This window comes from Apus apus, chromosome 4 (assembly GCF_020740795.1).
Source record: "Apus apus isolate bApuApu2 chromosome 4, bApuApu2.pri.cur, whole genome shotgun sequence".
NCBI lineage: Eukaryota > Metazoa > Chordata > Aves > Apodiformes > Apodidae > Apus > Apus apus.
This window is the reverse complement of record NC_067285.1, coordinates 24,322,667-24,334,951: the sequence shown is the minus strand read 5'-3', so window position 1 is coordinate 24,334,951 and position 12,285 is coordinate 24,322,667. Positions and strand designations below refer to the sequence as shown.

General features: G+C 37.7%; 1 protein-coding gene across 8 annotated transcripts in view; it reads left to right on the top strand.

Moving 5' to 3' along the window:
* The window catches only part of DLG5 (discs large MAGUK scaffold protein 5), a 104,209-nt gene that overhangs the window by 25,555 nt on the left and 66,369 nt on the right, over nucleotides 1–12,285 (top strand). For all 8 annotated transcript variants that reach the window (XM_051619750.1, XM_051619748.1, XM_051619745.1 and 5 more), the window contains exon 2: nucleotides 10,707–10,775. In XM_051619750.1, the coding sequence (XP_051475710.1) occupies nucleotides 10,707–10,775 (69 nt within the window). The remainder of the gene's footprint in view (nucleotides 1–10,706; nucleotides 10,776–12,285) is intronic.

Sequence of the window (12,285 nt, the reverse complement as noted above, 5' to 3'; positions counted from 1 at the left end):
AATAATGTAGGTTTTCTCTGAAGTTTTCCAGTGATGGTATTTATAGAAAAGAGTTGGTTATGTGCTTTCATATGAATTAAAACCCTTTTGAGATTTGTTTCATTGTCTTATAGGAAAAGAGTTGCAGTATCAAAGTTTGCTGTAAAACATGACAAGGTAGATTAGGTAGATTTTAATCCTGCACTTCTAAACAGTGATGCATCTCAACCTGTGTTTATATATATATACATATATATATAGTAATATCCTAAGGTCTTTTTTCATATTACAGATCAGTTTAATTTGGTCCTTGTTGCAATGTGTTCAAAATATTTTGACTGTTACAGGTGCAGCAGCATGTTAATTCATCTCAATTTTAGTTTAGGGGGGAAGCATATTTTTTTTTTTTTCCCCTCAAACTCACTAGTATTTTCCTCAAGCTGTTTTGGTCTCTCTGAATACCCTTGACCTCGCTGTTGCTTTCACAGTTACTGCTGAAATGGGCTCTTAAGCCTACCCAAACAAGCTGTTTCAAGGCTATCTATGGAGCCACAATTTTTTCTGTCTCTTCTTCTACAGGAACAGTAACATGGGCATGTTTGTATGGTTAAATAAAACATTGCAAAGTGTTACATAGTCTATCTGCTACTCCAAACCACCTGGTATGCTTACTTAAGGTACATCTGTGCTGGCACCAGTAGCTAAACCTGGATGTTAAAGCTGTCTTCACTCAACCCTCATCCCTGACAAATGGTGCTGATGAGGAGGCAGCACGGTCCTACACTCCTTTACTCCAAGACATGTAGGTGAGAGAAGGTTGAGGGAAAACGACACGTCCTTGACAAACCAGTGACTTTTCAAACGGGACAACTTTGTGCTCATTTATTGGCTCAATCACCCTTCCCAGGTGGGAAGCCACTCTCTCTTCACTCAACAGCTCTGACTTGTGCTGTCCTACTTCTTCACTGTTGTAGTCTTGTGTTTTTTTGTCTTTTCTCCTGTCACTGCCTTAGTGGACTAGGGCATTGTATTTGCGGTTGAAGCAGCATGCTGAACATCACGGGTATATGCTAAATTTTGAGCCTCTGTCCCCTCCAGGGAGGTCTGCTGCACTCCATTAAGCTCAGTGTGTGCTGTCATGTAACACTAATACTTCTGCTTTTTGTTACGAGTGTGATTTGTCAATGCATTGTCAGTGCAGTAATCTTTGAAACTTTCCAGAACTCATGGGGCTATTAGCATTTGGCTGCCTGTATTGCAGGCTTTTTTCCATCTCATAGTCAATCTTATGGTGAATACTTGGTTTAGAAAAATAATCACATTATTAAAATCTGGCTGGCTGTCACTAGTACCTTGAGTTCCCAGTTGTTCTTTGTGTGCTCACTGCAGTCGCTGGCTTGGTAACTCATACCTAATGGCTTACAAGGTCATAGTTAAGCCACTTTAAAGTCATTAGCCACTCTGAATTGCTAGAGTTGGAGTTGCCTTCTCTCCAAATAATAATTTCAAAAAGTTGAAAGGCCCATCTGGCATGTTGATCCCTTGCTATGTAGAAAAAATCCTCTCCAGACCCCAAAATTGGTTTAGTCTCCTGTTATCAAGGAGTTACATAAAAGGTGAATCCAGAAGAAGGAGCCCCTAGGAATATATGTATAAGCAAGCAGACTCCCAGCATGGCAAAATGCCTTGTGGCCATGCAGGGCTGCCTCGCGGCTCTGGCAAGCTACAGCAGAGGCGGAGGACTCTATCTCCTCCTTGCCCAGCTTTGACTGTGAGAGAGGGAAAAGTAGCAGCAGTTGTGTCCTGCAGAGAAGAGGCAGAAAGGGGGAGAGAGAGGAATGCATAGTGTAATTGCTTCCAGATGACCTCCTTTTGTGTTTTTTTTTTTCCAGCTTTCTCTGCTCTTGACTCCCAGGTAGAGTGAGCATTTGTACACATGAGCAGCTTGGTAAATGAAGGAGGATGGCTTTTTGTTTCATTCGGTTATATGTGTTACTTTTGCCATTAGGAAGCTTAAGCAGTGTTTTCCTGTGTTCTTCCCTCTGTGTGTCAGGGAGCGGTCTGCTCGCATATGCTGTGGTGGTGCCTGTGCCAGGTTATCAGCCTGTTGCTGTTGTCGTCACAGCCGAAGGTTAGGTCTGGTGAGGGATGAAGAGTTCTTGTGGGTGGTGCAGCTGTAACCAGAAGAGGCATGAAGTTTACCCCTGGGGATTTCTGCAACAAATTATTTTTGTAAATAGTTCATAGGTGATAGACTTCTGTAATAATCGTTCTGTACAGTAGAGCATTTAAGGACATACTTGTGTTGTTTAAATGAGGGTGTAGGTGTGGGTTTTTTTGTGTTTGTCTTCCAAAAAAGTACAGCCCATGGTTCAAGTATATTCTTGAATTGTTACAGTTAGAGGCTGAATATTGAAGCATACTACAAGGAGCAATATAAGAATTCATTTTTTAGGTCTTTGCTAGGGAGTATGCATCTCTTTTCAGGGTTGAAGGGAGGTTACTTGAGATTGCTGGCATCATGCTGAATTTCATACTAAGTAACATGAGTCATTTTTTCTAGAGAATGAATGCTTTGAGAAAGTCAAATCTCTTAATGCCACTTGAATTTCAAATAAGGTGTGTTAAGTATTGACTCTCACATGGTCTAAGTTTGGATTATTGTATTGATACATCTCTTGCAATCCGCATGAGCTGTAGATGTGAGCTGCTTTGTAAGTTGTAGGAAAGTGGGGAATTCAGCTTAAAAACATCAGGCTAAAAGTTTTCGTAATTAGCTATTATTTATAGCATTTAACATTAAGAGCAGCATGAGGTGATACTGTGTAACCATAACTTCGTACATGGTTCCTGGTTTAGTTCTTGAATACTAACAGGCACTGCCTTTTGAGAAGAGCTTTCCAACTACTTGGTTCTAATTCTTGTTTAAAATAGAATTTTCATTGCTGCCAGTATGCTAGGGCTGTAAAAATCAGAAGGATATTCAGCCAAAATAACTTTACAAGATGAAAGTGTACATAGGTAAGTTTAGATAAGATTGATAGTATGAAGAGAGGGAAAATAACCCTTTGGACTTTGATATGTTACTCCTCTGCTTGGAATTACAAAGGACTGGCTTTTTTTTTTTTTTTTCTTAGCTGTAAACAGCACAACCGCTTGGTGTGACTGTGGTTATGTTTGTGTTGAGGTGCTTTCTTCCTTGTGTGTCTAATTCTCGTGTTGTACAGGAGTAAGATAGAACTATGTTAAACTACTTTGTCCTTGTTTGAAAGTGTCTACAGAGTAGGAAAGCTGGCTTTAGCTATGCCATTATAATTGAAGCAGATAAATTCTTATGTTTAGACTACGTTTATGGATGGGTGTAGGTACATGTGCATCCTTGATGACATGTCCTAAAAAAATACTTTGTTCCATAATGCTTGTTTGTTAAGGGTGAAGTCTGAATTGCTAGAAAAAAGCTCAGGTTAGGCACATGATGGAAGGTCTTGTCACCTGCAGTTCCAGGTGTACCCCCAGCTGCTTCTGCAGAAGAAACACTCAGTTGCAAGATACAGTGACTTAATGAATGGACTGGATGTGTTAAGAGACTAATCTTGAGGAATTAATGCTTATTTTCCTTGTTAACTAGTAGATTCCTAGTGTTTTGAAGGAAGAGGCAGCTGGGACCAAATGGGACCAGGCTATGTGTAAGGGTAGGCAGAATTGGCATGTGCTTTTAGCACTGATACGGAGAACAAAAAAGTGAAGTTTGCAGATAATTCCTGGATGGGAGAGATGGGCTGTGTGCTGTTGGGCTGGTGCCCTCTCCCTGCCTGATGTGTACAGGAAAGCAATCTGTAGCTGCTCCCTGTTGGAGATGGCATCTCATCAATAGCTGTAGGGACAAAGAGCACTGTGCTCAAGATTATGTGGGTCCATGAGAGCCTGCTGCTTTCAGGTAGCTACCATCAGTGCACTGCCAGCTGAAGCCTTGGGCCCTTCAGCAATACCTGGAATACCCACCGAATAGTCAGATTGCTATTTTGCTGGACACTGCAGATGGAGTACTGAAGGAGCCCATGATTACCAAGTGGATTTAGACCCTAGGTTATCTGATTTTCTTTCCAAGAGAGAAAAGGATTGGTGAGGGTCCTCTACAGCATCTTAGTCATCTGGGAAGCTGAGTGAACATTTATATCTCTCAACCTTAATAAACAAAGTTAATTATTTCCTCTTCTGTATAATTTAGTGAGGAACATAGATGAAGAAGATAACCTTAAGATAAACAGTTTGAGATTGCAAAAACCTTGTTAAAAAAATAAAATGTTGTTAGGTTTTCTCTTTTTTTTTGTTTTCTTTATTTGCCTCTGGCTTATCACACATAATCCAGCAAACAAATTTAATTCTCCTGATGGCTAGAAGCATAACAAAGTTAATGGAAGGTCATTTCCAACCTTAATGTTTCTACAATTTTGTGATACAGGGGGCTTTTTACCGCTGAAATGGAGATGGGTTTCCCCAGAATAGATTAACTGCCATTGTTAAAGCAGCTATATTAAAAATAATTAATTAAAAAACATTTCTATGTGTGTTGTTAAGGTAGTCAGCTGTAATATCACTCTGTGTTTGTAGAGCAGAAGGCCACACTGCTACATTGATAATAATGCAAGGACCATCTGTATAATCCACATGAGTTGAAATACGTGACTTTCATCTGCCTGCATTGCAGTTATACTAAGACTTGACTTTAAATGCAGCTTTTTACCACCTGTACTAGATGCTGAGTTTAAAGAATCTGGAGTCAGTTATTCTTTTTATCTGGCTTTTGGGTGTCAGCCTACAAAAATAGGCATTCCTCTTGTAAGAGAGTTAGCAGTGAGGGCAGTACTTGCAGCTCTACAAACCAAAAGTTATTTTGCTACAATCTGAGTAATATAAGTTTGCATGCTGGTATTTTCAGAGTAGCTAGGTGTGTTGCTGTTAGCCTTAAAGTAACTGTTGAAAAATCATCACCCATCTTTCTGCACATCCTAATGGAAATTCATGGCTGTAAGAGGAGGGCATGGTCATTTGCTGTTGCAGTTTGCTTCAGCTGAAATGGAGTGTTGGAGAAAAATGACTTGTGAAGATAAAATGCACTCACTAACACAGAGTTAAAAGCCATCCTTGTCAAAAAGCAGGAAGACAAAGGTTAAAACAGTTGTTTCTGGTTCAGAACCTGAATTGCTGCAGGACTTTTTGAATAAGTAATAGCAATAGCAATTATGATTGCATCTTTGATCCTACTGCTCCAGCAGGTATACTTCATCACTTCTGATGTGGTGCAAGAGATTAAATTTTTAATTTTATAAATTGTGAAGAAAGAAATGAAAGATTGGAATGTATTAAGGGGTGAAATTTTTAGCTGACCTAATATACTGGGTGTGATTTTATTTATTTTTTAAGCAGTCATAAGTTTTCGTACGTCTAGTTTCCAATAACTGGTTGGTAATAATTGCTATCCTACTAATAAAACTTCATGGTAATTTGGCTCATAATGCGTTATTAGAGCATCATGCCAATGGCAAAATAGCTTGAATGCTATTAACTGAAGCACTGTCATCATGTGTGTTTTGTGAATCAAGCTATTCAAGTTCAGATCTGTAAAGATTTTTAATCTGTCCTGTGCTTCTTTGTGTGAAAGAGGATGATTTGATCCAGTGTTCAGGGTGCAGTTAACAAGAACAAATAATGCTGTAAAGTAAGCAAGCAGCCATAAGGGTATCCTAATGATCAAGTGATCATGTATTGCTTCCTGGCTAAAGAAAAAAAATACCTGTAGCAATGAATGTAGGTGTTGCTAGAGAGAATACACTTAGAAATGCATATTTAGAAGTATCTGTCTCCGGGTTTATCCTAGAAGGTGTTTTGAACAGGTGTTACTAAGAAAATAGGAATTTTAGAGATACTTGTTTTTAACAGCTGAAGATAGTGTTCTAGTTAAGTGTATGACTGACAACTGGGAACATAAGCATATGAACTCAGGGCTTCTTTACTGATGTGTCTGGCGTCCAGCAGGTTACTTAAGTTTTCTGAATCTAAACCTACACAGAAATTGTCATATTAAATCAGAATCAGCCTGACCTATTAATTCAGCTTATCTCCACATAATGAAATTTGAACACAGTATGTTTTTCTCAGAAATCATTCAATAATTTACCATATAGTCGTAGAAGAAATTCTACTTGATCCTTTGTGCTGCTTTCTTGCAGAAGGTGCCAAGTGCAAGCTTGTTTTGTTGTCTTTGAGATAAGCTGGTTTGTTTATTTTAGACTCTTCTTGAAGTACAGGTTATGCCCAGTTGTGTTTCACAATTAAAAGGCTAGAAAGAAGAGATAAATGTTCTGTTTTAATTTTGTGCTAATAATTTAATTATCTCAGTCTAGATTTGACATTACTAATGAGAAAATTGCTTAGTTAGACAGTTGTTGTCTTCCTAGGACATGTAACTTTTTTTTTTCTCTCCCCATCTCCATCATTGTCTGTCTTAGCAAGGAAAAGGTATATTCCTGTTTTTGTGTAGACATTGTGTGAAAGATGGAGGCGAACAAGAATCTTGTTCCTCTTTTGTCCCTGGAGGTGGCTTTGCAGTTAAGCAATTATTTCCTTTCCTGAATGTGTGAATTTTTAAGTGACCTACCTGTCATCTGACTAATACAGACAGTAATAACTTAAGAAAATTTGACTTGCTCTATTTATTGAAAATAGAAGGAAATGGGATTTGTAAGATTCTTAAGTATATACTGTAACGGTTTCTAAATTCCTCTGCCAAAGCTGTTTAATATACCCAGGAACTGATCTGAAGCTTAAATCTGAATGAGCAAAAAAGAAATGCCCCAAAAAGAAGTTTGCAATGCAAAGATAGGATGCTTTATACTCTTTTCTCTCTGTATGTATGTGTATCTGTAGAAGATTGGTATTTTTTTTTTAATTAAGTTTGCGTAGTAGCTATTGTATTTATCAGAATATTTCAGTAATTTCAAGTTGTAATTTTGAACTTGAATATGTCAGCAGTTGTTATGTGTCAGTGAATTGAAAATAAATGTAGCAAGCTTTTGTACTGGGGGACTTTGGCATGTGAGGTGAATACTAGTGGAAAAATATGAAAGACAAATATTTGGAAAAGTGTGGTGAAAGGCTTGTGAACCCCTGGGTATGAAGCACTTTCAACATTAACCTGAGAAGGCAGTTGTGACTACTTGTTGGGTTTTGTGTTCTGACCGTATTTCTTGTGCAATTTGACAAGGTGGACAGCCAGAAAGTTTTAAGACTTTGGAATAAATTGGAAAAATGCTTAGCAAGGAGGGGGAGGGGATGGTTTTGCAACAGATTTTTTAAAATACCATGATTGTGTAGTTCATTAATAAAGAGGATGTTCTAGTGCTTTGTGTTATAGAAACTAGCTTGTGCTGTATTGCCTGTGCCTAAATTCCTTTTGAGGTAATTTTAAGTAGCTTCATTTATGTGAGGACACATCCTATAAAGTGGGGAAATACTGCCTTGGAGCATTTTCAGGTACTACTGAGGTATTGTTTGATCCAGCAGGATACGTTAGGGACGATGATACTTTAGCCTAAATTAAATACGTGGATGTGCATCAGTTCCATACCTAAAGATGAATTTTCCTATTGAGAAAGTTCTACAGAGTCCTCTGTTGTTTTTGACTCTTAATAATCACATAATGTTTTGAGTTGGAAGGGACCTTAAAGATCATTGAGTTCCAACTCCCCTGCATGGGCAGGGACACATTCCGCTAGAACAGGCTGCTCAGAGCCCCATCCAACCTGCCCTTGAACACCTCCAGGGATGGAGCCCCCACAACATCTCTGGGCAGCCTGTTCTAGTGTCTCACCACCCTTACACTGAAAAATTTACACCTGATTTCTAACCTAAATCTCTCTTTTTTCATCTTAAAACCATTACCCCTCATCCTCTCACTGCAAGCCCCTGTAAAAAGACGCTCCCCAGCTTTCCTGTAGGCCCCTTTCAGGTACTGGAAGGCCACTATGAGGTCCCCCCGGAGCCTTTTTTTTTTTTTTTTTTTTTTTCAGAATGAACAACCCCAACTCACAGCCTGTCCTCATAAGAGAGGTGCTCCAGCCCTCGGATCATTTTCCTGGCCCTTCTCTGGACACTTTCCAACAGGTCCACATCTTTCTTGTGCTGGGGGCACCAGAGCTGGACGCAGTATTCTAGGTGAGGTCTCGCCAGGGCAGAGTAGAGGGGCAGAATCACCTCTCCAGATCTGCTGGCCACACTTCTTTTGATACAGCCCAGGATGGGGCTGCCCTTCTGGGCTGCAACTACACATTGGTGACTCATGTACTAATACTGCTTCTGATGAGAAAAGTGTCAGGTATTACAGATAGTGGGCTCATATCCTCTGTAGTTTAAAAACAAACCAAAACCAAACACACAAACAGCCTTGGAAGCCAAAGAAATGCTACTAGACTTTTTTTGCGTTTATTTTGTTAGAAGTGAGGCATTAGGAATGGGTCAGATGATTCCTTCCCTCTTCACAATTGTATTTTTTTCTTGTGGTAACATGCCATGCATATGGAATCTCACATTTACAAATCTGAGCTTGTGTTTTAACATAGCTAGGGAGAGTCATGTGTCTCTGACTGATGAGGTCAGTTTCACAAAACTTCTCTCTCTATTCCAGAGAACAGGGTTTAACTCTTTTTAACTCCTGGCTCTAGTTTTTAATGCAGGAAAAGAAGACAGGGAGGATCAGTGCTTCTTCACAATAAATAAAAGCTAGATGAGCTAATATGATGAGATATTGATTCTTTCTTCACTCTTAAAAAGAAGCTAAAGTAGCTATCAGTAAAAATTTGTTTAGGTATGGGACTCCTACGTAATCTTTTAGAGGAACTGAGCAATTTTGCCTTCAATTGCCAAATAAAATGAAGTATTACTTCTTGTGCAGTTTTGATACAATCTCCATATGTGTTGTCTGTCATCAAAATGTCCTTATTTGTTTAATGTATTGATCAGCTTTTTTTAGCATGCCTTATCATTCCAATTCTTTTAGTCCAGACTACATGAAATACTGCAAGTCATTTGAGTTTAGAAATATGCATGAAGGTATGAAGGTTCATTTTAATTAATGCAGAAATTATTTTGCTTTTAATAAGCTTTAATGAAATAGGAACACAGCTTAAATTATGTCAAAATATTTGAGCTGGAAGTAAAAATGTGCAGCAGATTTTTTTTCTGAGGCCACTGCATCAGTGACACACTTGTCATACATTTTCTTTAAAAATTAGAACAAACGAAAAACTGCACAATCTATTAGAAGTATTTGGAACCAATATATTTTGAAGCATTTTTCACAGTGATTTGTCAGATTAAATGGTCTCATTCATTATTCAGTTCCTCTTCTGGTACTTCTTTTCTGCAATGTCTGCTAATAAAATGGAAGGATTTGCTTGAAGGGAGTTTGCCTTATATTCAAATAGTTGTTTGGTTTTTGCCTAAACATCACTTCTTTTATGAAATGTAGGAGCCTCATTGTTTTTCAAGATAAATGTGCCCCATTAAAACTGGGGTCCATGTCACTTTTACTAGCTAAAGATTGGGCCCTAAATATATTTACTTTTTAAATTGACTTTGTTGTTATTGCTTGTGTTGTTAGTAAGCTTTATCACATCTTGTCTTTCCCTCATCTAACATCAGTAGATGTTAGTTACAGATGTAATTCCTTTTCCACTAAGAAGCAGAGAAGATTAGGAAAACAAAGCATTTCTTTCTGACTTTCTAGTCTGTCCTTTCTTTAATCTGTTTCAAAAGTAGATTCATGCATTTAATCTAACGCTGTTTCTCAGCTTTTATTGCTTAGTTTCAAAGAAACAGGAAAAAATATATATTGAAACATAAGGAGAACCATAGGAAAAGCAGCTCCTCTAAGTATTGATACTGTTTGAGCTTGTGAAGAGTTGTGAAGACAGGTCTCACATCCTGGCTAGAACTGAAAACAGACCAGATTTCAAATTGCTTTTGCACATAATCCCTCCCTGTCTTTACTGAAGTGTGTTTATGTTGTTTGTGAGAAATGGTGGAGCTGTTTAGTTTGTAAGGTTTTTGAAATAGGACCTGTTTTTCTAGTTCTCCTGGTAAGTGAAATCTAACATACTTCTAAAATAACTGAAGTGAAAGGTACCTCTCTCTATTGATCTATGAATATGTGGAAAAACTGGGTATTGTCAGTAACAGCAGATCACTTTCTAGGACCTTTCTTTTAAGGTCAGATAATAACAGCTGCAAATGGATGCAAGCAAAACTTATTTACCAATTAAATGAAATTTCTGAATCTGAAGGAAGTTTGATAAGAACACAAATCAGTTTCATAATTAAATAGGAGCTGGTATGTGTGAAAATAAGAAACTAAAATAGCTTCTTACTGCTGTCACAGGTGTCACTTATAATCTGCATAATGTAGAGATGAAACAATGTGTCTGAAGTAACCATTGTATTAAATCAGTATTTTGCTGAACTTCTTTTTACCATTTCATCCAAAATGATTTCTTACTCATCATGCAGTGCAATCTTCATTTACAGATCATACTTCTCCTGTTAGATTTTTATGCATTAGTGTGCGTTCTCTCTAATTCTGTTTGGCATCTACAGTATCAAGAAAATGAATGGTTAGCTTGGTTTGGGGAGAGGAAAAGAAGGTAATACTGTTTCTGTTTTTCTAATTTTAGGGTCTACTTACAGTGTGCTGTCCATAATGCCTTCTGATTCTGAAAGCAGCAGTTCTCTGAGTAGCATTGGTGAGTAAAGTATTAATTTAACAACTTGATGAGCTTGACTTTTGGGAACTGGGAGAACAAAGTTGTAAGGTTGCCTTTGTGAAAGGGTAGACGGATTCTGGTCATAACATCGAGGAAGTTGAACTGTAAGATGTAACCGTTCATCTTCACCAGGAAAAAGCATACCCCTTTTGTGTAGGCAAGTTAAATCTTTTCATGGCTGCATGCAATTGTTGCCAAAAATATCTCTTACATTTGGATATGTCAAATGATGTAACGGTGCTTTGATTTACTTAGTAAAATGTTGTAAAAATGGCAACATTAGGTTTATGGAAGTCTGTGTGTATAAAAATATATATAGGTATGCATTTATGTGTATGAATGTATTTATGTAGATGTGGAAATTGTAGTCGAGAGTCAAAGCCATCATAGAAATTAAGAATATTATTAGCCAATGTCACAGCCCTTTAACTTTTGGAAGTTAGCCAGTTTTAACCCATTTTTTTCCTGTATGCAATGAGTTGCTTGGTTGTCTGTTTTTAAAGGCATTGGGAAATACAAAATATAAAAAAAAAAAAGAGGTAAAAGAAATGTGGACAAAACACCTGTAACAACAATATGATCTTGGAATACCTGTAATAACTGTCAATTTTCTTCCTCTTTACTTGTATAGATAACTTCTGTTGTATGTAAAAGTCACTTGCCTTGGGTAGGGAATGTAGGCTCATGCATATTTAAAGTTCCAGTTTTGTGTCAGGCATCTGTAGAGTTCCCTGACAGCACTAGGCATGTCAGTTGTCTGCTTAAGGATGTGAGTAGACATCTGTTGCAGTTATTGGGTTCAAGTTTTAGCTCCAGCATGCAGGAACAAGATTTTAGAGTTGGCTGAACTATTTGCTGAAGATATGGGAAGATACAGGTTAGTTTGTTTTTTATTAAGATCACACTTGTATGCTATTATGTGAAGGAAGGATACAGTTTAATTTGTTTTCAATACATGGAGGCTGGAAATAGGAAGAAAAATATTACTGAATTTTTAGGAGAACCAGAACTGAAAAAGGAACTTTCCAAAGAAGGAAGTTCTAAGATGAAATCCAATAAGTTTGAAGAAATTGGATGCCTGAGATAGGAGAGGATGCAGGTGGTCTGTTCTAGTCCCATGTTCCTGATACAAAATGGAAAAGTGCATATAAACTTTTTTTCCTTCAATATTTTAAACTTTGTGAATGCACGTGCTCAGTGTTTGGTACCTGACCCCTTATCATTTTGGAAGTAAAGGTAGGTAGATGAGCAGCTTGCGTTTGCCATCACAAATAGAATTTTTGCTTTAACATGTGACCATTTGCATAGATACATGACTTCTATTTTCTCTTTTATCAGTTTTCTGTGGCATAGTACCTTGTGTGAGCGTGGGATTCCTGTTTCTGAACACATATTTAGAATTTGGCATGTTACTTTTGAGACATCCATTATTTCTGTATTAAAGTCAGAAGTGAATTCATTCTGCACTGTTTTGTTCATGTTTTAAGAT